General features: G+C 49.6%; 5 protein-coding genes and 1 non-coding gene across 6 annotated transcripts in view; 1 reads left to right on the top strand and 5 right to left on the bottom strand.

Annotated features, from left to right (window-relative positions):
* Positions 1–635: 635 nt before the first annotated feature.
* eef1b2 (eukaryotic translation elongation factor 1 beta 2) lies at positions 636–3,277 on the bottom strand. The gene is made up of 7 exons (XM_030067987.1): positions 3,110–3,277; positions 2,368–2,490; positions 1,969–2,107; positions 1,720–1,786; positions 1,384–1,509; positions 885–952; positions 636–770 (listed from the first exon to the last, which is right to left on the bottom strand). Exons 1-7 carry the CDS (start codon positions 3,187–3,189, stop codon positions 684–686), a joined length of 690 nt encoding a protein of 229 aa, XP_029923847.1. The 5' UTR covers positions 3,190–3,277; the 3' UTR covers positions 636–683.
* On the bottom strand, positions 1,584–1,658 carry LOC115376049 (small nucleolar RNA SNORD51). Its single transcript, XR_003929767.1, has one exon. It is a non-coding gene; the product is annotated as a small nucleolar RNA SNORD51 (small nucleolar RNA).
* A 1,851-nt stretch (positions 3,278–5,128) lies between the features above and the next one.
* arl11 (ADP-ribosylation factor-like 11) lies at positions 5,129–6,650 on the top strand. The gene is made up of 5 exons (XM_030068092.1): positions 5,129–5,279; positions 5,377–5,442; positions 5,644–5,759; positions 5,948–6,125; positions 6,381–6,650. The coding sequence occupies exons 1-5, from the start codon at positions 5,235–5,237 to the stop codon at positions 6,507–6,509; spliced, it is 534 nt and encodes a 177-aa protein (XP_029923952.1). The 5' UTR covers positions 5,129–5,234; the 3' UTR covers positions 6,510–6,650.
* Positions 6,651–7,545: 895 nt separating this feature from the next.
* On the bottom strand, positions 7,546–9,853 carry ebpl (EBP like). The gene is made up of 4 exons (XM_030068054.1): positions 9,580–9,853; positions 9,373–9,442; positions 8,849–8,987; positions 7,546–7,842 (listed from the first exon to the last, which is right to left on the bottom strand). The coding sequence occupies exons 1-4, from the start codon at positions 9,745–9,747 to the stop codon at positions 7,602–7,604; spliced, it is 618 nt and encodes a 205-aa protein (XP_029923914.1). The 5' UTR covers positions 9,748–9,853; the 3' UTR covers positions 7,546–7,601.
* A 1,769-nt stretch (positions 9,854–11,622) lies between these two features.
* cavin2b (caveolae associated protein 2b) lies at positions 11,623–22,108 on the bottom strand. Its single transcript, XM_030067947.1, has 6 exons — positions 21,659–22,108; positions 19,586–19,726; positions 18,910–19,011; positions 15,291–15,557; positions 14,846–14,998; positions 11,623–14,601 (listed from the first exon to the last, which is right to left on the bottom strand). Exons 1-6 carry the CDS (start codon positions 21,932–21,934, stop codon positions 14,170–14,172), a joined length of 1,371 nt encoding a protein of 456 aa, XP_029923807.1. The 5' UTR covers positions 21,935–22,108; the 3' UTR covers positions 11,623–14,169.
* A 2,322-nt stretch (positions 22,109–24,430) lies between these two features.
* LOC115370804 (PI-PLC X domain-containing protein 1-like) overlaps positions 24,431–25,000 on the bottom strand; it is a 4,432-nt gene continuing 3,862 nt past the window's right edge. Inside the window, exon 7 of the mRNA XM_030067981.1 lies at positions 24,431–24,955. Within this exon, the coding sequence (XP_029923841.1) occupies positions 24,666–24,955 (290 nt within the window). The 3' untranslated portion in view covers positions 24,431–24,665. The remainder of the gene's footprint in view (positions 24,956–25,000) is intronic.

Raw genomic sequence — 25,000 nt, forward strand, 5'->3', positions numbered from 1 at the left:
TATAAAATCTCAGGTGTACCCAGATGATTTTAGGACCCAGTGTGGCGTTCAGGTGCACTTCGTCCTCAGCTGATTTCACCTCCAGCCTCTGTGGAGTTTCAGCTTTTTCCACATAATTCAAACTTTTTTTCTTCCCTTTAACTTCTGACCTCCACTTTAAAGTGTCTGCAAAGGTTTAGTTATGATTTCTAGTTGATTTAATGTAAACAGAAACACGACTGGCAGCTGCACTCGACAGTCTGAGCAGCCAGAAGTCCAAGTCCAGAAATACCAAGACAACTACAAACAACTACACTGATTTAGCCTCATCACATTTTCCTTTAAGTAAAATAAAACTCAAAGTTAAATTTGATATTTAAGTATTTAATATCATAAATTCATTAACCCTTTGTCACCTGGATGGATGTCAGTTGTGTCACAGACATTTAAGCCTCTGAAGCCCCAACAAGCAACTCACCTGAAAATGACCTGAAAACCAGCCAGTAAACAGAAACGGGTCCCTGGTGACTTTGTGGATGTTGTGTCTCAGGTGGTTTGACAGCACACCTGCTCAGGTTTCTGCCTCCTTCACGTCTCACAACCAAAACCAAAACCCAAACCAGAGCTGCAGGACGGAAAGAACCAGACAGACGCTGCTTTCCCCAAGTGCTTTTATTGACTCAAGTGTGTGTGTGTGTGTGTGTTTAGATCTTGTTGAAGGCAGCCACATCCATGGACTGAACGTAGTCGTCGAAGGCGGTGATTTTCTCCTCCAGGATGTCTGTTCCCACCTGAGGGGAAAAAACAACTTGTTACAGCACAACCTGCTGATTTACAGCACAACCTGCTGATTTACAGCACCGTGAAAGCGGAGCTCAGTAATCTGACTCCAGGTCAGCTGTTACCTTGTCGTCCTCGACCACGCAGCCGATCTGCAGCTTCTTGATGCCGTAGCCCACAGGCACCAGTTTGGCTACAGGAACACAGGAGGGACAAAATTAGCCTTCAGTCACCCGACGCACATTTTCTCATGTTGTGTTTGAGGTTTGGGAGTGAACTGTCCTCAGATCAGATGGTGTCCATCACAGCTTCAGCCGAAAGATGGTGAATGAGATCATCATCGACTCAACACATCTATGTGTGTGTGTGTGTGTGTGTGTGTGTGTGAGTGTGTGAGTTAACACCTATACGTATATATTTTTTAAGTGTTTCACTCTGTTTTCCATTTAGGTGTTTTTTTAAATTCAAGGTCAGTTCAACAGACAGTGAAGTGGTTCCAGCCACACGCAGTACATTACAGCAGTACTGCAGTAGTATGTGTTGGTACTGTGTGGTACTGCAGTAGTATGTGTTGGTACTGCAGTAGTATGTGTTGGTACTGCAGTACTCTGCGGTGGTACTCACACTGGCCCCACAGCAGGCCGTCCAGCTGGATGCTGCGGACACACTCCTCCAGCTTGGTCATGTCCGTCTCGTCGTCCCACGGCTTCACGTCCAGCAGGATCGACGACTTGGCGATCACCGCCGGCTCTGTGGGGAGGGGCGGGGCCGGTTACCATGGAAACCACACAAACAGCAAGCAGGGCTCCCCGCGAGGAGCACAGCAACTCGCTCAGGTAAAAAAAAGAGTCCATCACATGATCAGCCGAAAGATGGTGATTGGATCATCATGAGAGCCGGCAACCAATCAGAGAGCAGCAAACAGAGTGTGTGTGTGTGAGTGTGTGTGTGCGCACGTACTCTTTGCTTTCTTGGCGTGATATTCAGCCAGACGCTCCTCCTTCAGCCGAGCAGCTTCTGCGCTCTCCTGAGAAAGACAGACAGGTGGGAGACAGACAGGTTATGAAGTTGAACTTTCCCAGCTGCCACTGAACGCATCACGAGCCTTTCCGGCGATTGTTTAAGAATTAAAGGTGCATTTCACATTAAACACAGTAAGCACAGGGTCATTATGGGCTGCAGTTGCCATGGAAACCGGAGGCGGCTCACCTCCTCATCCTCGGAGCCGAACAGATCGATGTCATCGTCTTCGTCGTCCTTAGGGGCGGCGGCGGGGGCGGAGCCAGACGTGCTGTCGGCGACGCCTGACGGACCGTACTGACCCAGAGGCTTCTTCACTCCTGGAAGACTGAGGAAGAGGAGGAGACGGGATGAGGAAGAGGAGACGGGATGAGGAAGAGGAGACGGGATGAGGAAGAGGAGCAGAGGGGATGAGGAAGAGGAGGAGACGGGATGAGGAAGAGGAGGAGACGGGATGAGGCTGCAGCTTTGTGTGTGTGTGTCTCCATCAGATTAAAAATCATCATCATGGTCTCAGCCGAAAGATGGTGATGAAGATCATCATGAGAGACACCACACACACACACACACACACACACACACACACACCTGTTCTTCTCCTTCTGGTAGGACTTGATGTGGTTGAACCAGCGCAGGGCGTGGCACAGGTCAGCCGCGGGGGGCGAGGAGATCGCCTCGAACACCGCCACGTCCGCCTGCGACGGGACGAACCTGCAGAGGAAACACCACCAGATTATAATCTGACCCATGAAATTACAATCTGATCCTGACAATGTAATTTAACAGTCTGATTTGATCCTGGGTCAGTTTCTAATGCACACATTTCTATATTTCCTACAACAGCTGGTGAGGCTCACTTCCCCTCAGGGATCAATGAGAGCTTCTGAACCTCATGCTAACAGGCTAACAGGCTAACAGGCTAACAGGCTTCTGTCCACATGAACTTCAGGTCACTTTAAGTGCACGTGCTGTGGAGGTGCATCTCAGGTAGCTTAGCGTTATATTTACAGGTGACACGTCAACACCACGCAGCTGTTAGCACGGCTAGCTTAGCTGTTAGCACGGCTAGCTTAGCTGGGTTCTGTTAGCGCCGGTTCCGGTTCTCTTGGGTTCTTTAGCTCCTTTAACTCTTCACTTCCTCCGCGCGCTGTTAGCTAGCGGCATGCTAACGGCTAACAGCTAACGGCTAACGGCGCCAGCCTCTTCTGTCTCTGCTAACGCTGCTAGCCAGTTAGCACCGCGCGGAGCCAAGATGGCGCCTCCTGTGCGCTGTGTCCGCTCGCTGAGCCGGCATGGCGGCTCTCCCTGGCAGTGGCAGAGCCCCGCTCACCCCTCGATGTAGCTGCGGCTCGACAGGAAGTCGTTGAGCACCTTGAGGCCGGACGGAGTCTTCAGGTCGCCGAAGCCCATGTTGACGCGGAGCGGAGGAGCAGCAGGAGTAGCAGGAGGAGGAGGGAACAGGAGGCCTCGTGCAGGACGGAGGGAGAAGGAGCGACTCGAGGAGGAGCGAGCCTTTTATCCAGGAGGAGGGCCGCCGCGACTCCAGACTCCTCCCCCCGCAGCGTCTTCCAGGAACATGCCGGACCTGCAGGCCCCGCCCCCTGCCTCCCGCGGCAGGAGTCAGCCAATCACAGGCTGAGGAGGAGCGACACGCACGCCCAGTGTGTCAAGTCTCCCGCCTCCTCCTCCCCCTCCTCCTCCTCCTCCTCCTCCTCCTGCTTCTTCTTCTTCTTTTCTTCTCCTCCTTCTGCTCACCTCATCTTCTTCTTCTTCTTCTCCTCCTCCTCCTCCTCCTCCTTCTACTTCTTGTTCTCCTCCTACTTCTCACCTCCTCCTCCTTCTTCTTCTGCTTCTTTTTTCTTCTCCTCCTGCTCACCTCCTCTCCTCCTCCTTCTTCTTCTTCTTCTTCTTCTTCTTCTTCTTCTCTTCTGCTTCTTTTTCTTCTCCTCCTTCTGCTTCTTTTTCTTCTCCTCCTCCTCCTTCTTCTGCTTCTTCTTCTTCTCACCTCCTCCTTCTGCTTCTTCTTCTTCTTCTCCTCCCCCTCCTCCTCCTCTTCTTCCTCTTCTCCTTCTCTCCTCCTCCTCCACCTCCTTCTGCTTCTTCTTCTTCTTCTTCTCACCTCCTCCTCCTCCTCCTCCTCTTCTTCCTCTTCTCTCCTCCTCCTCCTGCTCCTGCTCCTCAGACTGTACTCTTATAGAAACATTTTCCATATTGCCTGTGTGTGCAGAAACATATTTGGTTGCTGTGTTTATAGTAACAGAGTGATGGTGCGTTGTTTACATATTAATTTACTTTAATATTCAGAAATGTAAATTAAAACTCAGTTCTTTGTCTTTACGAAGGAAAAGGAGTTTCCTCCTCACAAGATGAAAAAGCAAATCAATGAATGTGAGCGATATTTTCAGAGTCTTTCGGTGAGTTTACTGACAAACACTCAGGTTTTTTATTTCATTTTTTTTTTTATTATTATTCATCTTTCTTTTTGTGTTATGTCTGTTTGGTTTTGCTGTTTCCTTTGCACTGCTTTATGTTTTCGTGTCTAAATGATTCATCTGTTTGTCTTCATTGTTTGTTCATGACTTGAAATAAAGATTTACTTTAAAAAAAACCAATTTCTTCTTCTTCGCCTAATTCTCTCTCAGGTGTATACCGCCACCTGCTGTACCGGCGTGTGTAACATTACTGTAGGGTTAATACACATATTTTTCTTCCAAATTTATAATGTATATATTTTTATTGTCTTATTTTCTTTCATATTTCTTTTAATTTCACTTATGCTTAAATAATTTTAATAATTTTACAAAATTGTCTTGTTGCATTTATTTATTTATTTAACTTTTTTTTCCATTTTGGGGTAATTTTCTAGTATTTTTTGCTATTTCTTTTTATTAATGTTCCAGTAATTTCTTGAACATGCAGTTCCCTGTGCTTGTTGTGATTTATTGATTTATTGATTTTAACTGTTGTCTCGTGTTTTGTGTTTGCTGACAGAGAAATCTCACCTGGTTGCTGCTGGAATCTCTGCTGGCCTCTGATTGGACGCGGCGAGGTCATGTGACGGCTGTGAGGTTTATTATGATGAAGAAAGAGACGAAACCGGCCAGAAAAATGCCGTCGGACCTGCTCTGCAGTCACATGACCCACAGCGCCGCCTGTGATTGGCCGAGAGGCGCAGGGCACACCTGAGGCTGTGATGTCACCAGGTGAGTTTCTGCTCAGTTACACACACACATGCACACACAAGGTATCACTGCTGCCTGCCTGTCTGTTCATTTACCTGTCTCTGTGTCTCTTTACCTGTCTGTGTGTTTACCTGTCTGTGTGTTACCTGTATCTCTCTCTCTGATTGGCTGGCTGGCGGAGGAAGAGGAGGCGTTTGTGATGAAGCTGTGACTGAACACAAACCACAGAAGAAGAGGACAAACAAACAAACAAACAAACAGAGAGGCGGAACCATGGGTCAGAGTCTGCCCAGGAGCTCCGCCCACCCGACTCCTCAGGTGAACAAACCTCACGAAGCTCCTCCTCCTCCTCAGGTGATGAAGGCCCGCCTCCCTCCTCAGGTGAACCAATCAGCTTGCTGTGTGTCTCCTGCAGGTCATCCTGATGGGCCTGGACTCTTCCGGGAAGTCCACCCTGCTGGCCCGGCTGCTGACGGGACAGGTGAGGCGCACCTGCACGCCCCATTCCTCCTCCTCCCCTTCCTTCTCCTCCTCTTCCTCTTCCTCTTCCTTCTCCTCCTCTTCCTTCTCCTCCTCTTCCTCTTCCTCCCCTTCCTCCCAGCGTCTCCCCCTCCTCCCCCTCCTCCAGTTCACATACGTGTTTAAGGCGTGTAGCGTGACGTGATGTTGGCGTGATGTGCAGATCATGGACACGTCTCCCACCGTGGGCTTCAACGTGGGAACGCTGACTCTGGACAAGAAGACGTCTCTGACTCTGTGGGACGTCGGAGGACAGAAGACCATGAGGTCCAACTGGAGGTGTGTGTGTGTGTGTGTGTGTGTGTGTGTGTGTCTTGTAATTATATTGTAAATATATTTTTGTTTTGGACGTCAGAGCTGCACTGGAGCCCCGAGAGCAGCAGGAGGCTGTGGGTTCTGCTGTTTGAACATGTGGTGTGTGTGTGTGTGTGTGTGTGTGTGTGTGTGTGTGTGTGTGTGTGTGTCAGGTTCTACCTGGAGGGCTGTAAGGCCCTGGTCTTCGTGGTGGACAGCAGCGACGCCGCCCGCATGCCCGAGGCCCACAGGGCGCTGAAGAGGGTTCTGGCGGACGGGAACCTGCGGGGCGTTCCTCTGATGGTTCTGGCCAACAAGAAGGACCTGCCCAACTCCATGACCATCAGAGAGGTGGGACGTCCCGCCAGGCTGCAGGGACACAGCAGTGAACTCTGCTTTTCTAAAGGAAGATAAAGGATCCAGCTGGAGCACGGCTCTTCATGGTGCTACAGGAGAGCCATGTGATGCCACGTGGAGCCACGGTTCTTTAAAGACTGAAAACAAACAAACAAACAGAAATGCTTCTTTCAAGAAATATTTTTTTTAAAAAGTTCTCCATAGACCGTTTTGGTAAACAGTTCTTCATGTGCTCCTCGTCCTCCTCAGGTGTCCCGGCACCTGGAGCTGCCCAGCCTGCGGGACCGGGCGTGGCAGATCCAGGCGTGCAGCGCGCTGAAGGGGCTGGGCCTGCAGCAGGCCTTCCTGTCCGTCGCCAAGCTCATCAGGAAGAACTGAGTCCCACGCCGCCGCCGCCGCCGCCGCCGCCGCCGCCGCCGCCACCGCTGACCCAGCTTTATCGACATGACAACATGATGTCATGCTGACGCCGTCACAGCGGCAGGTCACATGACGTCACCGCTGTCGCCAGAGTTTCTTTGATATGAAGTTAAACAATAAATCATGTAGAACATATGAACAGAACTCTGAGTGGTTCTTTAACTGATCTGTGATGTCACTCACTCAGCTGGTGAAGGACCAATCACTGGGCTGATCTTCCTGATCAGCTGACAGGATGATCAGCCTGATTGATTAGGCTCCTCTGGCCTCACCGACAAAACAAAACCTTGTACAAATGGACTCTTCTTTATTTACTGATTGATTGATTTATTGATTTAGTGAAGCTTTATTTTTAGCAGGATGTCAGATCTCCTGATCGACGACTCAAACATCTTCACTTATTAGAGAAACAAAAAGTAAAAACACAGAAACAGAAACAATAAAAACAGCAAAACAACAACACATTTAAAATCCTTTACTGCACTCTCATTAACCTGCAGCGTAACAGACACATGGACTAGCTGTGTTTCCTGCACGGGACGTCCCGCTGGCGTGTGTTTAGCTGTGTTTCCTGCACGGGACGTCCCGCTGGCGTGTGTTTAGCTGTGTTTCCTGCACGGGACGTCCCGCTGGCGTGTGTTCAGCTGTGTTTCCTGCACGGGACGTCCCGCTGCTGTGTGTTGAGCTGTGTTTCCTGCACGGGACGTCCCGCTGGCGTGTGTTGAGCTGTGTTTCCTGCACGGGACGTCCCGCTGGCGTGTGTTGAGCTGTGTTTCCTGCACGGGACGTCCCGCTGCTGTGTGTTGAGCTGTGTTTCCTGCACGGGACGTCCCGCTGGCGTGTGTTCAGCTGTGTTTCCTGCACGGGACGTCCCGCTGCTGTGTGTTGAGCTGTGTTTCCTGCACGGGACGTCCCGCTGGCGTGTGTTGAGCTGTGTTTCCTGCACGGGACGTCCCGCTGGCGTGTGTTTAGCTGTGTTTCCTGCACGGGACGTCCCGCTGGCGTGTGTTGAGCTGTGTTTCCTGCACGGGACGTCCCGCTGGCGTGTGTTTATCTGTGTTTCCGGCCTGGGACGTCCTGCAGCTGGTGCAGGCGTCGCAGGGCGGCCCAGGACTGTCCCAGCAGCAGGGCGGGCAGCAGCACCCAGACGCCGTTGAAGAAGACGAGGTAGACCCACAGGTGCAGCCGGGACGACGTGTTCAGGTTGGGGCAGCCCGTCAGCCACTCGGGACAGAAGGTCATCCAGCCGCCGTACAGCTCACACACACACAGGCTGATCTGCACAAAGTGCCTGAGACACACACACACACACACACACACACACACACACACACACACACACAGACGGTCAGTGTAGAAACAGACAACATAGAAACACACTGATCTGCAGACTGACTGTCACTGTTAGTAGGTTTAGATGGTAGTACCTGTAGTAGTACATGTAGTACTGGCAGGACCTGTAGTAGTACATGTAGTACTGGCAGGACCTGTAGTAGTACATGTAGTACTGGCAGTACCTGTAGTAGTACTTTTAGTACTCGCAGTACCTGTAGTAGTACCTGTAGTACTTGCAGTACCTGTAGTAGTACTTTTAGTACTCGCAGTACCTGTAGTAGTACCTGTAGTACTGGCAGTACCTGTAGTAGTACTTTTAGTACTCGCAGTACCTGTAGTAGTACCTGTAGTACTGGCAGTACCCTGTAGTAGTACTTTTAGTACTCGCAGTACCTGTAGTAGTACATGTAGTACTGGCAGTACCCTGTAGTAGTACTTTTAGTACTCGCAGTACCTGTAGTAGTACATGTAGTACTGGCAGTACCCTGTAGTAGTACTTTTAGTACTCACAGTACCTGTAGTAGTACCTGTAGTACTGGCAGTACCTGTAGTAGTACATGTAGTAGTTGCAGTACCTGTAGTAGTACATGTAGTACTGGCAGTACATGTAGTAGTACTTGTAGTACTGGGAGTACCCGTAGTAATACATGTAGTACTGGCAGTACCCGTAGTAGTACATGTAGTACTGGCAGTACTTGAAGTAGTACATGCAGCACTGGCAGTACCTGTAGTAGTACATGCAGCACTGGCAGTAGCTGTAGTAGTACATGCAGTACTGCAGTACCTGTAGTAATACATGCAGCACTGGCAGCAGCTGTAGTAGTACATGCAGTACTGCAGTACCTGTAGTAATACATGCAGCACTGGCAGCAGCTGTAGTAGTACATGCAGCACTGGCAACAGCTGTAGTAGTACATGCAGCACTGGCAGCAGCTGTAGTAGTACATGCAGTACTGCAGTACCTGTAGTACTTGTGGTGCAGGATGGCGTGGATCAGCAGCAGAGCGAGAGACGAGTCGAGGACGACAGTCAGGAGCTCAACAGACACAACAGACGGGTCAGACACCAGCCAGCGCCTGTCTGCCTGCCCGTACTCCCTCCCTGAGAGACAGACAGGGACAGAGAGACAGACAGGGACAGAGAGACATACAGACAGAGAGAGAGAGAGACAGACAGGGACAGACAGACAGACAGGGAGACACAGACAGGCAGGGACAGAGAGACAGACAGGGAGAGAGAGAGACAGACAGGGAGAGACAGACAGGGAGAGAGAGACAGACAGCCACAGACAGGGAGAGAGAGACAGGGAGAGACAGGCAGACAGCCACAGACAGGGAGAGACAGGCAGAAAGAGAATCCATAATCATTATAACAGAATATAATATGACATAATACCAAACAATATAATACACACACTCTGTCATGATGACAGGTGTGTGTGTGTGTGTGTGTGTGTGTGTGTGTGTGTGTGTGTGTTCAGACTCACAAAGCTCTGCCAGCGCTCCCTCTGATGTGGCCACCGTCCCGACCAGCGACAGGTAGACAAACGGACCCTCCTGCACACACACACACACGCACACACACACACACACACACACACACACACACACACACACACCTGTTGAGCTTGTCTGACCCCGTGTGTGTGTGTGTGTGTGTGTGTGTCACATGGCCCCGCCCCCTGCGGTCCTACCAGTGTGACGTGCACGATGACGTCATAGAAGAGCCACGCCAGCGTCCACCTGTCCGTCGCCGAGCTCCGCCCCCCAAACCAGCGAGCCAGCAGGACGGCGGCGGCCGCCTGAGCGCCGCAGGCCAGCAGACTGAGCACCGCCACCACGGAGAGGGGCGGGGCCTCCATCACACCTGCAGCACCTGGGACAAAGAAATACTACAAGAAATACTACAAGTAGTACTACAGAGTACTGAGTGGACTGAAGTGCTGTGGATGGACAGTGCAGTGTGTGTGTGTGTGAGAGAGAGAGAGAGAGAGTGTGTGAGTGTGTGTGTGAGAGAGAGAGAGAGAGAGAGTGTGTGAGTGTGTGAGAGAGAGAGAGAGAGAGAGAGGGTGAGAGTGTGTGAGTGTGTGAGAGAGAGAGAGAGAGAGAGAGAGAGGGGTGAGAGTGTGTGAGTGTGTGTGGGGAAAGAGCCTTTGAGACTTTGAATGTAGTGTGATGATCATAAGCCCCGCCCCCAACAGCTCCCTATTGGTTAACAGTCCCCGGCCCTGGCCCAGCCCACTCCTATTGGTTAGACTGTCTCAGGCCCCGCCCCCACAGTGTTTCTATTGGCTGTGGAGGAGAGCAGCCCACTCAGCCCACCGTACCAGCAGGGGTCAGAGGTCACACACACACACACACACACACACACACACACACACACACACACACACAGTGTGAGGGGAATGAGGGAATCAGTGTGTCACAGGCATGAGCAGATAAAACCACAGAAGAAGAAGACAGGAGGACTCTGTTGTTGTCTGCAGCAGATCAGTGACGCCTCGCGGCCAGCAGGGGGCGCCACAGGCCCGCCATGAGCCCCGACCCCGACCCCGAGCAGAGCTGCCTGCCTCCAGCCGGGACGTCCCGCTCAGCCAGGAGACACAGAAACATCTGAGCAACAAAGGCTGGAAGGTTCTTTGAGGAACCAAAGACGGTTCCTCTGGCGTCACGCTGAAGAACCTGCAGACCGGACAGCTGCTGCAGCGACAGGGACACACCTGATGACTGACAGGTGTGCCAGGTGTGCTGAGGAGGCTGGCCAGCAGGTGGCAGGGAGACAGACAGGGAGAGAGAGAGAGAGAGAGAGAGAGAGAGAGAGAGAGAGAGAGAGAGAGAGAGAGAGACAGACAGGGAGAGAGAGAGACAGGTGACTGCCCACACCTCGCCCTGCGGGACGGGGGGACCCAGGCCTGAAGCCGACAGGTGCTCTTCTTGGCGTCTGAACCTGAGAGTTTGCTCGTCCTCCGTCTCCAGGTTACAGGAAATAGCCTGCGTGTTGCCTTCAGTGTCGCCACGTAAACTCCAGCACTGCACAGGAAGTTTCCCAGGCTCATAATTTCTCACTAAAATAACAGCAGCGTGACCACACCCACCCGGCGTGATGTCACACTGCACTGGGCTCCTGAGGCGGGACGCTCCCCACGTCCCAGGACGCTGTCATTTCCCTCAGAAATGTTTTAATTCAACAGCGTGAACGCGTTGGTGTCACGGCGTGTCTCACCTGTGAATCTATAAAGTTAATAAAACAACAGAAAGAACCCGCACATCATTTCAATAAAAAAACATTTAGCATAAAGCTGCTAATCAATAACATGAGCTTTATCTGAGCTCCTCTTAGCGTCGCTCTTCAGCCTCACGTCTCTAAAGCACTTTATTAGAATATTTTAATCAAAATCTGTTTAAGATTATCATGGGTCATTTGGTTGCCAGAGACAGAGAGACAGACAGAGAGACAGACAGAGAGAGAGACAGACAGACAGACAGAGAGAGAGGGAGAGAGAGAGAGAGAGAGAGACAGATAGACAGATAGAGAGAAATGGTGATTTGTTTGTTTTGTAAACATCAGGAAATGGAAGCTATCTAAATATTAATAAGTGTGTCTGTGGAAGGTGTTTTCCACAGCAGCCATGCCACTGAGTTTCTATAGAAAAACATTCAGCACCTTTTTTTATTTATTTATTTATTTATTTATTTTTATTTTATTTTATTTTACTGCAGTGTTTAAACGACTCGTTTCCCCAGGGACTATTTTGTGTGGCGGAGGAAGAGTTTTGAACAGAAAACAACATGGGCGTGATGCGTTCACATGTCAGCACTCAGACACTCGGCTGCTGTTCATCTCATCTTTATTGGTTCAGTTCTGCTGAGTCGACAGGCGCTTCCATCAACATGACATGACAGCTCTCCCAGTTCAACCACCATCACCTCCCACTCTCACCCTCATCCCAGTCCAGCCGCTCTGAGCTCCCAGCGGGACCCGTCAGTCCGCCTGCGCCTGGAGAAATGGCTTGGAAACAAAATCCTCTTTGGCACCAGAAGCAGAAAAGTTTGATTTGTTACATTTAAAATAAAAAGGCAGAGAATCAGAGAGCAAGCGGGTCAGAGTGTCGCACGCAGCCGCACACGCGTCATGTCCAGGGTCACATGTCACATGGTGACATGGTCACATGATCATATGATCACATGGCTAACAGCCGCCTCCTGGTTGGTCGCTCACATTCAAACAGAAACACTGAAACGAGACGGCCTGATGGGATTATTTTAGGATGATTTAATGTTTCTGTATTCTGTGGACGTGACGCAGGTGACCGTGCAACACCGGGACTCTGTAACCATGGCAACCACAGCTGTCCAGTAAACGGACACCTGTGATTGGCTGATGACTGTGATCTGAATTCAGGACAGAGTTCACACTGACCAGACAGGAGCTACATGAGAGTACACACTGTGTACTGCTCAGTGCGTACTGCTCAGTGCGTACTGCTCAGTGTGCACTCTGCAGTGTGTACTGCTCAGTGTGCACTCTGCAGTGTGTACTGCTCAGTGTGCACTCTGCAGTGTGTACTGCTCAGTGTGTACTCTGCAGTGTGTACTGCTCAGTGTGTACTCTGCAGTGTGTACTGCTCAGTGTGTACTCTGCAGTGTGTACTGCTCAGTGTGCACTCTGCAGTGTGTACTGCTCAGTGTGTACTCTGCAGTGTGTACTGCTCAGTGCGTACTGCTCAGTGTGTACTGCTCAGTGCGTACTGCTCAGTGTGTACTCTGCAGTGTGTACTGCTCAGTGTGTACTCTGCAGTGCGTACTGCTCAGTGTGTACTCTGCAGTGCGTACTGCTCAGTGTGTACTCTGCAGTGTGTACTGCTCAGTGTGTACTCTGCAGTGTGTACTGCTCAGTGCGTACTGCTCAGTGTGTACTCTGCAGTGTGTACTGCTCAGTGTGTACTCTGCAGTGCGTACTGCTCAGTGTGTACTCTGCAGTGCGTACTGCTCAGTGTGTACTCTGCAGTGTGTACTGCTCAGTGTGTACTCTGCAGTGTGTACTGCTCAGTGTGTACTGCTCAGTGCGTACTGCTCAGTGTGTACTCTGCAGTGTGTACTGCTCAGTGTGTACTCTGCAGTGTGTACTGCTCAGTGTGTACTCTGCAGTGCGTACTGCTCAGTGTGTACTCTGCAGTGCGGCTGCAGCTTGCTGACAGCTCTCTGTGGATAAAAACTCAGCAGGTTAGCAACAAGCTAAAAGCTAAAATCTTTAGATCAGGTTAGCAGCAGGCTAGTTAGCAGGTTAGCATCATATCATCTGATTAGCATACACACACACACACTCTCTCTCTCACACACACACACACACACACACACACACACACAGACACACACACACAGACACAGGGCTGTGACAAAGCCTGGAGGTTACGATGTGTGTGTAGCCGCAGTGCATGCTGGGAGTTGTAGTATCACTGCAGTAAAGTAACATTTCCTCTAGATTTTATACATCTGTTATTACAAGAAGACACAGCAGTGTGTGTGTGTGTGTGTGTGTGTGTGTGTGTGTGTGTGTGGGGGGGGGGGGGGGGGGGGGGGGGGGGGTGCTGGGCAGGTGAAGGCTCATAATAAAATAATAAAATGCTTTAAGGCTTTAAGGCTATAAGTGTGTATGCAGCTGGGTTCAGCTGATGTATTGATCAGGCTGATGTACTGATCAGGCTGATGTATTGATCAGGCTGATGTACTGATCAGGCTGATGTATTGATCAGGCTGATGTACTGATCAGGCTGATGTATTGATCAGGCTGATGTATTGATCAGGCTGATGTACTGATCAGGCTGATGTATTGATCAGGCTGATGTACTGATCAGGCTGTATTGATCAGGCTGATGTATTGATCAGGCTGATGTACTGATCAGGCTGATGTATTGATCAGGCTGATGTACTGATCAGGCTGATGTATTGATCAGGCTGATGTATTGATCAGGCTGATGTACTGATCAGGCTGATGTATTGATCAGGCTGATGTATTGATCAGGCTGATGTACTGATCAGGCTGATGTATTGATCAGGCTGATGTACTGATCAGGCTGATGTATTGATCAGGCTGATGTACTGATCAGGCTGATGTATTGATCAGGCTGATGTATTGATCAGGCTGATGTATTGATCAGGCTCATCAGACTCTCCAGCCTGATGAGAATAAAACTCTGAGCACTTTGGAGGTTCACATGTGAATATGGTCCCATATCAGCTGAGCCCTGCTGTGTGTGTGTGTGTGTGTGTGTGTGTGTGTGTGTTTAGGACAGCTCTTCCTCTCTCTCCTCTCTCTCCTGGTGAGGCAGTGTGGCCGACAGAGCGAACGACTCGCTGATTCCCTCAGACAGAGCCGACAGATCCACCTCTCCGCCCGCCACCACCTCCTCCTCCTCCTCCTTCTCCTTCTCCTTCTCCTCCTCCTTCTCCCTCTGCTGCACCTCCTCAAACTGCACCTCCTCATGCTGCACCTCCTCAAACTGCACCTCCTCCTGCTGCACCTCCTCCTGCTCCTCCCTCTCCCCGTGCTCCTCCCCCTCCCGTGGCTCGGCGGGGGCCAGCTGGGCGTGCACCTCGGGGAAGGACAGCTCGTGCTCGCCGCTGCCCAGCGGGGAGAGCTGGATGTGGGCTTCAGCTGCAGGAGAGTCCCCTGAGGGAGCCTCCGGGCTGAGCTGTGAGGCCGAGCTGCTGCGGGGCTGCACACACACACACACACACACACACACACACACACACACACACACACACACACACACACACACAGATGGTGACTTCTGTATTTTCTAAACATTAAGAAACATAAGCAGTTAAAGCAGTGATGCTGCTGGGGCAGCAACACAGCAGGAGCACAGCTAGCAGGGTGAGTGTGTGTGTGTGTGTGTGTGTGTGTGTGTGTGTGTGTGTGTGTGTGTGTGTGTGAGTGTGTGTGTGTGTGTGTACCTTCCTGATGCTGAAGGTCAGAGGTGACACCTTGAGGCTGGAGGTCTTCTGCTTGATCTTCTCTCTCTGCTCTGCAGAAACGATCTTGGTTCCGATCTTGGTCATCTTCTTCTCGATGTTCTGTCTGGAGAACGCTTTCTTCAGGCTGTCCACCTGCAGACAGTGAGACAGTTACCTGTCTGTCCTCCTGTCTGTCTGCACACAGCCAGCAGGTTGTACTAATAAAGGTACATGTCCATTCATTTCCAAAGAACAGTCCAATGCAGTATTAGCTGAAGTACATCTGCAGTATCAGATCTGCCCAGAACTCTCCTAACGTGTCCATATGCAGTACTAGTTGTTGTAGTAGTATTTACTGCAGTAGTATTTGTAACAGTAGTTGGAGTGGTAGTATTTGTGTGTGTTTCTTGTAGTAGTATTTGTAGTAGTACTTGTGGTACTTTACCTTCTTCAGGCTGGAGCGCTTGAGCTTCTCGGCTCTGGACTTCTCCATGTTCTCCAGGTCGTGGAGCCCCACCTCCTCGTCCTCTAGCTCCGCCTCCAGGCCCACGTCCTCGTCAGATGATAGGTCAATGGTGTGGAGCCCCCCCTCCTGGGAGCGGTCGCCGTCGACGACGCCGGGAGCCGACTCCTCGCCTCCTTCCTGCAGCTCGTCACGAGGGAACGGAGGAGGATCCTTCACGAACACACTGGAGGGAATCTCATTCTCCTCCTGAGGAGGCAAGGAAACAAGGAGACGAGGAGAGGAGGCAAGGAAACAAGGAGATGAGGAGAGGAGGTGAAGAGACAAGGAGAGCAGGTAAGGAGACAAGGAGACGAGGCAATGAGGCAAGGAGACAAGGCAAGGAGGTGAAGAGACAAGGAGAGGAGGTAAGGAGACAAGGAGACGAGGAGAGGAGGCAAGGAAACAAGGCGGCAAGGAGAGGAGGCAAGGAAACAAGGAGACAAGGCAAGGAGTCAAGGAAGCAAGGAGACAAGGCAAGGAGGTGAAGAGACGAGGAGAGGAGGTAAGGAGACAAGGAGACAAGGAGAGGAGACAAGGAAGCAAGGAGACAAGGCAAGGAGGTGAAGAGACAAGGAGAGGAGGTAAGGAGACAAGGAGACGAGGAAAGGAGGCAAGGAAACAAGGCGGCAAGGAGAGGAGGCAAGGAAACAAGGAGACAAGGCAAGGAGTCAAGGAAGCAAGGAGACAAGGCAAGGAGGTGAAGAGACAAGGAGAGGAGTCAAGGGGACGAGGCAAGGAGGTGAAGAGACAAGGAGAGGAGGCAAGGAGAGATGGAAAGGAGGCAAGGAGAGGAGGCAAGGAGGCAAGGAGAGAAGGCAAGGAGAGACAGAAAGGAGGCAAGGAGAGGAGGCAAGGAGACAAGAGAGGAGACAAATGGTTTAGCACTCTACTGCAGAATGTTGCACACACACACACACACACACACACACACACACACACACACATTCACATACACACACACACACACACACACACACACACACACACACACACTGCTATCCTTATCATCCCATGACTGAGTGTCCACCTTGGCTCTCAGCCAGTGTGTGTGTGTGTGTGTGTGTGTGTGTGTGTGTCTCAGCTACAACATGATAATATTCCTCACACAGCAGCTCAGAGTTTCCACAGGGTGAGGGGGGAAGAGGAATGAAGGAGGTGCCCCTCCCCAAAACACACACACACACACACACAGTCATGCTGTGGAATGCTGGGTATTTTGGGAGGATAGGAATGTTTAACGTCAGTGAGAAAATCCAGAATTCACTCTGAATGCTCACACACACACACACACACACACACACACACACACACACACACACACACATGTACACACACACACACACACACACACACATTAATGTAAATGGTTTGTGTGTGTGTGACGTTAAAACTTCTGACAAATCATCATTTTCCACAGGTGGGCGGAGCCAAACTACATGCAAAGACAAAGCCCCGCCCCCACCCCCCACCCCAACACACACACACACACACACACACACACACACAAACTTAGCGTAGCTGCTGTGGGAGGGGCTTGGAGGAGGGGCTGAGGCTCAGGTGGGAGGGGCTTGAACCAACCAGCTGACAGGTGAGCAGAGACTCGAGCCCTGCGTTCCAATACCCATACTAGCATACTAGCATACTAGTATACTACTTAGTATGCAAGAAAAACAATGAGTATGTGCCAGTACACAGTGTGTCAGGTGCAGTATGCCGAGATTACCAGGATGTTCTACTCCTTAAAACACAGCTTCTACAGTAGAGCTGTGATTCTACTAAACTCCACCCCCCCGCCCCCCCTCCCCCGCCAACACACACACACATACACACACACACACACACAGCACTAATGACACTTTAGGACTCAGACGTTTGTTTTTTTTCCCCAAGTTTTCATATCTATATCTCATATCTTTGTTATCGAGCTCTGTTGTAAATATGTCTCTTTGTTTATGTTTATGTTTATGTTTATGTTTATGTTTATGTTTTTGTTTATGTTTATGTTTATGGGCCTGCCAGCTGCTGCATGCTCCAGCAGGAGTTCATTGTTTTGTGCGATGACAGTAAAGATGATCTCTCTCTAACACACCCGCTCACATCTCACAGTCTGCATGTCAGCAGGCTGCTCTGGCCATTCTGACCCACAATCCTTTGCACAGCGGACGTTACGTGGCACTGACTGAGTTGCGTGCACAGGCCACGCCCACATACGAACACGGCCTGCGTGGAACTCTTTACATGAACACATGAACATAACCTGACAGAGAAATGTGTGTCCCAATAGTATGCATACACAAGCATACTGCATACTACACTGCATACTTTGTAGGGGCTAGGAAACACAGCTCTATCAAAATAAAAGCCACCATTGTTAGCGTTCCTCTGTGAAAACAATGCAGCTTGACTTCCCAACAGCTAGCTGTGTGTGTGTGTGTGTGTATGTGTGTGTGTGTGTGTGTGTGTGTGTGTGTGTTTGACAGCCACTGGAACAGCCTGTCAGGTAGGAACAGATGTTGACAGCTACTTATCAATCATTCACCACACACACACACACACACACACACACACACACACACACACACACACACACACACACACACACACACACAGGTGTGTCGTCACGCTCTGCTCTGTCTCTTCACTTCTTGTCAATAAAGTTCATTTTTAGATCTGACCTGAACTCAACTGAGAGACAGAGAACAAACAGGCCGTAACCACGGCAACCAAACCACAGCACAACCAATCAGAAGTGTCCCTGGCCAATGGAGGCAGCACTCCGCCCCCCGTACTCACTCACACACACACACACACACACACACACGCCATGGGACAATAAGAAACAAATGTGTGTCTCCTCAGTTTTTCCAGTCGACTTCCTGCAGCAGACACACGACCAAATAAGGACTGAGACCCTGCCCCCCCATATCAGCCGGAGAGAGAGACAGGCAGAGAGAGAGACAGGTCACAGAAAGGTCAGTGTAAAATAGAGAGCAGAGGAAAAACTGCAGAAAAAGTCATTTAACCCTTTAAAACCTCAGCAAATGACTTTCAAAGAAAATGATCCAAAAAAATTACCGAAAAAAATACAAATACATTTTAGGAGAAAAACATTTACAAAAGGAAAAAAAAGAAAATTAATTCCAATAAATACAAATTAATTTATAATTAATTAAGTTACAAGTGATATGACATTACCCCAATAATGTGTCTAAATAAATAAATGAACAAGAGTATTACCAAAAAAATCCCAACAAAATGAAGAAGAAGAAGAAGGAGAAGAAGAAGAAGGAGGAGGAGGAGAAGAAGGAGGAGGAGGAGGAGGAGGAGGAGAAGAAGGAGGAGGAGGAGGAGGAGGAGGAGGAAGAGGAGGAGAAGAACTCTGAGCGCTCAGGCAAATGACAAAGCTGCACTATTTCACATTAAGGCTCTAAATGACATTTGACCTTTAGGCTCCCACCCACTTTTTACACTGTTATCTCTCTCTCACACACACACACACACACACACACACACACACTCACACACACACACACACACACACACACACACACACACTGACCTGGAAGATGAGCACTTTGAAGTTGTTCCGGTTCAGCAGGTGGTTGTGATTCGCCTCCAACTTCCTCACCTGGACGCCCTGCCGCTCCATCTTGTCCCGCACCTGGCACACACACACACACACACACACACACACACGAGATGAACCTCCTGTCTGACTGGAATTTAATTCAAACTGCAGTCATTCTGGGAAAATATGAAAATGTTCCTGGAAGCACAGTGGAGGGACAAAATAACGGAAACAGTCCGGCCTCCCTTCAGTCCTCAGTCTGGCCTCAGGGCTGGACAATTTCCTTCCATTAAAGTTTCATTATTGTTCTCACACACACACACACACACACACACACACACACACACACACAGCTGACTGCACTGACAGAATTCATTTCCTTTCATAGTCAAAACTCTTTTTATCTGCCGTTTCCATTATTTTGTCCATCCCTGTAATTTTCTAGGTTTGTTTGTTTGTTTGTTTGTTTGTTTGTTTGTTTGTTTGTTTGCTCATTGTTTTTCCTGCGTGTTCTTGATGTTTTTGAAAGAAACAGCATGAATCTGCTCAGGTTTCAAAGGGCTGAGATTATTTTTGTGGAACTGTGGAGAGAGAGAGAGACAGGTAATGTGATGTGTGACAGGTAATGTGATGTGCGACAGGTGAAGTGATGTGCGATAGGTCTCACCTCCTTCATGGTGACAGACACCTTGCGGCTCTTGTCCAGCAGTTTGCTGACGGTGTTCGCCGTGTGGCTGTGGCTCTTGGACAGCTTCGTCATGTCCGCCTGGATCCCCCTGACCACGCCCTCCATCTCCACCTGCCGCACCTGTGACCAACAACCAATCACACGTCAGCCCCTGACCACGCCCTCCATCTCCACCTGCCGCACCTGTGACCAACAACCAATCACACGTCAGCCCCCTGACCACGCCCTCCATCTCCACCTGATGCACCTGTGACCAACAACCAATCACACGTCAGCCCCTGACCACGCCCTCCATCTCCACCTGACGCACCTGTGACCAACAACCAATCAGAGGTCAGCCCCTGACCACGCCCTCCATCTCCACCTGCTCTGACCATGTTATAAAAACTGTTATAAGACACTGTGATGTCATGACGTGTGTGTTGTTTTAACATCATGTATGTACAGTCACTCTATGACATCATAAAGCACATTACTGTTATGAAACAATAACCTAAACGGCTACAATGCCTTTTATGATTATAAGCAGTTTGACATTATGACATCATAACTCATACACTGCGTGCGCCGTGTGACCCGTCAGCTGACCGGCGTCTGGGAGGACAGATAACCAGCAGCAGGACACGGGACGTCTTCCTGCTGCGGCTCCACAGCAAAATAACCTCATTACTGACTTTCCACTGGACGACACAACACACAGCACAGCACACAGCACTTTCCAGCACTTCAGTCTCCATGGAAACACACACACACACACACACACACACACACACAGCATGTCTGCGGGGCTTAACCCTCATTATGAATTAGAGCAGTGGACTACAAAACTCCACGGAGCCCCGATCCAACAGATAACTGACAAACACAGATCAGATCAGATCAGTGTGTGTGTGTGTGTGTGTGTGTGTGTGTGTGTGTGTGTGTGTGTGTGTGTGTGTGACAAGCAGCAAACAAACACACACACAGCGTGTTGTAACAAATCCTGAAGGTGTTCAACCACATTCCAAACTCACCGGACGACAAAACTCCTTTCATCAGAATTTATAAAAGATAACCGACTTGTTTACGGCTCAGTGTGGAGATATCAGCTGCCACACGCCGCGCCGGGTCATGTGACCTCATTATTAATGACATCGCTGCACTACAGAGCCGGAGGCCGTCCTGTCCTAACACACCACTGACACACCAACACACACCTCCTCTCAGGGACATGCAGCGTGTTCTAACACACAGGCTTTCAGAGTGGGATCCCTCAGGGGTCCGTTAGGGGCCCCCAGGGGCTTCTCAGCAAAACAGGGAACACATTCAGTTTCACTGTAATTTAATTCAACAGACATGGTTTATTAACAGAATGATGTTTTAATCTGTTTTAATCTTAATCTGTTTGTCATAATTCAGATAGGACATTAAAAAATGTAAACAGCACGTTCTAACAGACCTTGATGGTGATTAAAGGAATAATCAGCCTAACCTCTCCTGACACCACCCTGACCCTGACCCTGACCCCAACCCTAACCCAAACCCTAACCCTGACCCTTTACCTAACCCTCCCCCTCCCCCTCCCCCTGTGTGCTTCAGGTCCACAGGAGCCGCTGTGGGATTGAGACGCTGCAGGGCTGCTGGAAGGTTGATGTTTCACTTTGACAGAGCCAGGCTAACGGCTCCCATAGAAATCAAGCCATTATGCTAAGCTAACAGGAAATGCTACCCACAGGAACTGAACCACTGGACGTCCAGAGGTGGAAAGGGTGTCCAACATCTGGTCTCAGTCGAGGAAAGGGGCTTAGTGAAAGTTTTCCTTCTGCTTCCTGACACTCTGGACTACAAAGCTCCTTCACAGGAGTTAGAGGAAGATATCTGACTTGTGACAACCTGCAGCTGTGTCAAAGTGTTGAGCTTCAGAAAGAAACACACAGAGGCTCTAACAGATGCACACGTCCTAACTCAAGTTTTTACCCCCCTCCCACCCCCCGTCCCGTCCGTCCCGTCCCGTCCCGTCCCGTCCCGTCCCGTCCCGTCCCGTCCCGTCCCGTCCCGGGCTTCCTGCCTCACCTCCATCTTGTGCTGGTTGTCCTGCACCGTGTCCAGCATGTTCACCAGCTTGTCCAGCAGCGTCAGCACCGTGATGGCGTTCACGGGGCCCTTGCTCATCTTCTCGAGGTCGAAGCTGCCCGGGGCGGCGGTGGGGGAGGAGGGGGAGGCCGGCTGCGGGACCTCCTCGGGCCCCGGGCCGGCCGGCTGGGGCTGGGGGGGCACCAGCAGCTCCTGGCTCTGATGGCTGTCGCTGCTCACCATGCTTCTGTCGGCCTGGACGGGATCCTCACACATCACACACTGTTAGCTCACACACACACTGCCAACACAGCGAACACACACTGAACACACACCGAACACACACCCTGCCAGCGCACACAGCCCAAAAAACACTCACTCCCCTCCCTCTTTTTCCTCTGCAGTCCGTCTGTGCTCGCTCTGCCTCTCTCTCTCTCCCTGTATGTGTGTGTGTGTGAAAACTTTCCTTCTCTGACTTTGGAAAAGTCCACACCCATACACACTGCCCCCCCCTCCTCCCCCCTCCCCCCTCCTCCCTCCTCCTGCTGCAGCTTTCAGCCTGAAGCTGGGAATCTTCTCCCACACCCAGAGAGGAGGAGCCTGTCTCCATGACGACCGGGCAGGAGTGTTTGTGTGCTTTAGTGAGAGGATCATGAACTCAGGCTTGTGTGTGTCTGTGTGTGTGTGTGTGTGTGTGTGTGTGTGTGTGTCCCTGAAAGAGAAAGAAAGGGAAAGAGAGAGAGAGATCCTTTTTGCTCCACAAGGAAAAACAAATCTCTCTCTCTCTCACACACACACACACACACACACACACACACACACACACTCTCTCTCTCTCTCTCACACACACTCTCCCTCTCTCTCTCTCTCTCTCTCTCATGTTTGAAAGGTGAAGTCATCTGGAAGGGAAACCTCCCCCCTCTCTGCTCAGAACTCTGGAAACTGGTTTGTTTTCCTGACATGAAAAGACTTTCCTGTTTACAGCAAAAAGCACAGAACAGAATAGAATAGATCAAAACAGAGCAGAATAGAGTAGAATAGAATAGATCATAACAGAATAGAATAGAACAGAGTAGACTAAATCAGAGCAGTAGATTAGTACAGCAGGTCCAGTTTTATCAGACGACATTTAAACTAACAAGAGCTGGAAAAAACAAACAAACAAACAAACAAACAAACAGATAAAGTGCTGTGATGGTGCGTTCACGTCCCTTCAGATGCTCTGTAAATATGAAAATCTGCCGCCGGTTTGGTCGGCAGAAACTCAGCACAGCTCATATCTCTGGTCAGAGTAATCACTGTAATACTAACAATGAACAGCAGTAACAGAAGAGGGCGTGGCCTGTGGCGATGGGCGTGGCCTGTGGTGAAGTGGGCGTGGCCTAACTGGTGTCATCACGGCAACATTACAAGCGTTACGCTGACTCATAACCGAAAATGAAATAGAAACGAGCAGTTTGTTGTTATTCGCTGAGCTGGGTGAAACACTACATTACCCAGCATGCACTGTGGAGGACGAGCCTTTCAAGCTCAGCGTCAGGTTATCACACCGGCGAGGTCACGCATTTTCAAAATAAAAGACTTTGAATGAGAAAGTAGAGCCGGTGATACCTGGAGAATCTGGAAGGTAAATCCACTGAACCGGATCTACTTTCAGCAAAAACAAACAAACAAACAAACAAACAAACAAACAAACTGTGGCTTCGGAGTAAAAAAGCACATTTTTAATCAATGAAACACTGTAGCATCTATAACACACACACACACACACACACACACACACACACACACACACACACAGGTCATTCCATGTCAATTCAGAAAAAAAGAAAAAAATGTTTTACATCCCAAGAAAGAGCAAACTTTGAACTTTAAATTAAAACAGAGATCAGATTTTTTAAGACTTTCCCACATGCAGTTATGGGCCAATAAAAATGTGACATGAAAACTTTTTTTTGGATTTGGAGGAGCTGCCGTCCAGAAAGCGATGCATATATCTGACTAAGCATTAAAGCTTTGAACAGTCCATGTGTGGATCTCAAAGCTCTGAGAAAATCAAGAAGCTGGGGCAAAAACAAAGCTGTTTTCTGAAGGCCCAAACATGGTCGACCACAAAACCTGTGTGATTTTTTTTTCCATTTTTGAGGGGCTGGCCTGCCTACCAGTTATGATGTATGACAGATGTGTTTGTATATTCTGAGAGAGCAGGTGGAGGTGTGTTATCGTACCAAATCTCAGTTTCCTATGTGGTGTAGTTCCTGAGATACTGACACCTGAAAATGGAGGAAAAATAAGGACGCACCAAAATCGACACATACTCCCCTCACTAAACTGTCCGTATCTCAAAAAGGATCCATCTGAGCAAACTAACATTTTACAGTGTGCCTGTTGGATAAATAAGGAACAACTGGTGAATTTTTCAGAATTTTTTGAGACCCAAAAGTGCGTGGGACGTCCTGAAAACGTGGTGAAATGACATGGAGTGGCACACACACACACACACACACACACAGCAACATGTAAACAGTGCTGAAGTCATATCAAAAACACTGAAACTCAATGAACTGGATGTAACTCGTCCTCCTCGCGTCCTGATGCCTGTTGCCGTGGTGACGGACATCCGTTGCTGGGTTACACGGTTGACTGATGCATCATGGTCCTGTTTGTGCATTTTTATCCCAAATATTAAAAATAAGAAAGAATAAATTTTATTTTGAACCCCCTGAGGCGTTTTCTTTATTTTCAATGGTTTTTAAATATTTGGCCATTTTCTTTGAATTTCTTTTTTTTTTTTTTGGTTCATTTTATGCCTTATGTTTTCTTGCGGTATTAAACATATAATCACAATAATTTTGAAAAAGTGAAAGACATTACTTGATATATTTTTGGGGACATTTTTCCAGAAATTTGTTTCTTGTATTTTTTTTTTTTTTTTTTTTTTTTTTTTTTTTTTACAAAATTCTCTTGTCTTTATTTTTGTTTAATATTTTCATCTGTTCAATAATAATCATCTTTCAGCAGCCACAGGTCCGGGTTCTGACTCCGCCCCTATTGAACCAGCTCCGCCCCCCTCCTTGTAGTTGAGGCCAATCACGAGCGAGCAGAAGCGGCTGAGGCCCACGAAGTCGCAGCAGAGGATGTTGACTCCGCCCCCCTGAGGCCCCGCCCGCTGCTCGCTCGCCCAGCGCAGCAGCACAGAGAGAGACTTCAGCGTCAGCTTCCTCATGTTCAGACCCGGGTGGAGCAACACGAGGCCGGCGTCCTCCGTCAGGTTCAGCCCCGCCGCAAAGAGGCCCGCTGCTCACACACACACACACACACACACACACACACACACACACA

Source organism: Myripristis murdjan, chromosome 2, assembly GCF_902150065.1.
Source record: "Myripristis murdjan chromosome 2, fMyrMur1.1, whole genome shotgun sequence".
Taxonomy (NCBI): domain Eukaryota; kingdom Metazoa; phylum Chordata; class Actinopteri; order Holocentriformes; family Holocentridae; genus Myripristis; species Myripristis murdjan.

Excerpts from the sequence above, each read along its gene's own strand:
- arl11 (XM_030068092.1), top strand. The coding sequence starts at position 5,235 with ATGGGTCAGAGTCTGCCCAGGAGCTCCGCCCACCCGACTCCTCAG. Across the intron at positions 5,760-5,947 it reads ACCATGAGGTCCAACTGGAG|GTTCTACCTGGAGGGCTGTA; the intron begins GTGTGTGTGTGT and ends TGTGTGTGTCAG. Across the intron at positions 6,126-6,380 it reads ACTCCATGACCATCAGAGAG|GTGTCCCGGCACCTGGAGCT; the intron begins GTGGGACGTCCC and ends CGTCCTCCTCAG.
- eef1b2 (XM_030067987.1), bottom strand. The coding sequence starts at position 3,189 with ATGGGCTTCGGCGACCTGAAGACTCCGTCCGGCCTCAAGGTGCTCAAC. Across the intron at positions 2,491-3,109 it reads AGCCGCAGCTACATCGAGGG|GTTCGTCCCGTCGCAGGCGG; the intron begins GTGAGCGGGGCT and ends TTTCCTCTGCAG. Across the intron at positions 953-1,383 it reads CGGCCTGCTGTGGGGCCAGT|CCAAACTGGTGCCTGTGGGC; the intron begins GTGAGTACCACC and ends GTGTTCCTGTAG.
- ebpl (XM_030068054.1), bottom strand. The coding sequence starts at position 9,747 with ATGGAGGCCCCGCCCCTCTCCGTGGTGGCGGTGCTCAGTCTGCTGGCC. Across the intron at positions 9,443-9,579 it reads TCATCGTGCACGTCACACTG|GAGGGTCCGTTTGTCTACCT; the intron begins GTAGGACCGCAG and ends GTGTGTGTGCAG. Across the intron at positions 8,988-9,372 it reads GGGAGCGCTGGCAGAGCTTT|GGAGGGAGTACGGGCAGGCA; the intron begins GTGAGTCTGAAC and ends TCTGTCTCTCAG.
- cavin2b (XM_030067947.1), bottom strand. The coding sequence starts at position 21,934 with ATGTGTGAGGATCCCGTCCAGGCCGACAGAAGCATGGTGAGCAGCGAC. Across the intron at positions 14,999-15,290 it reads AGCGCTCCAGCCTGAAGAAG|GTGGACAGCCTGAAGAAAGC; the intron begins GTAAAGTACCAC and ends CACTGTCTGCAG. Across the intron at positions 14,602-14,845 it reads TGACCTTCAGCATCAGGAAG|CCCCGCAGCAGCTCGGCCTC; the intron begins GTACACACACAC and ends GTGTGTGTGCAG.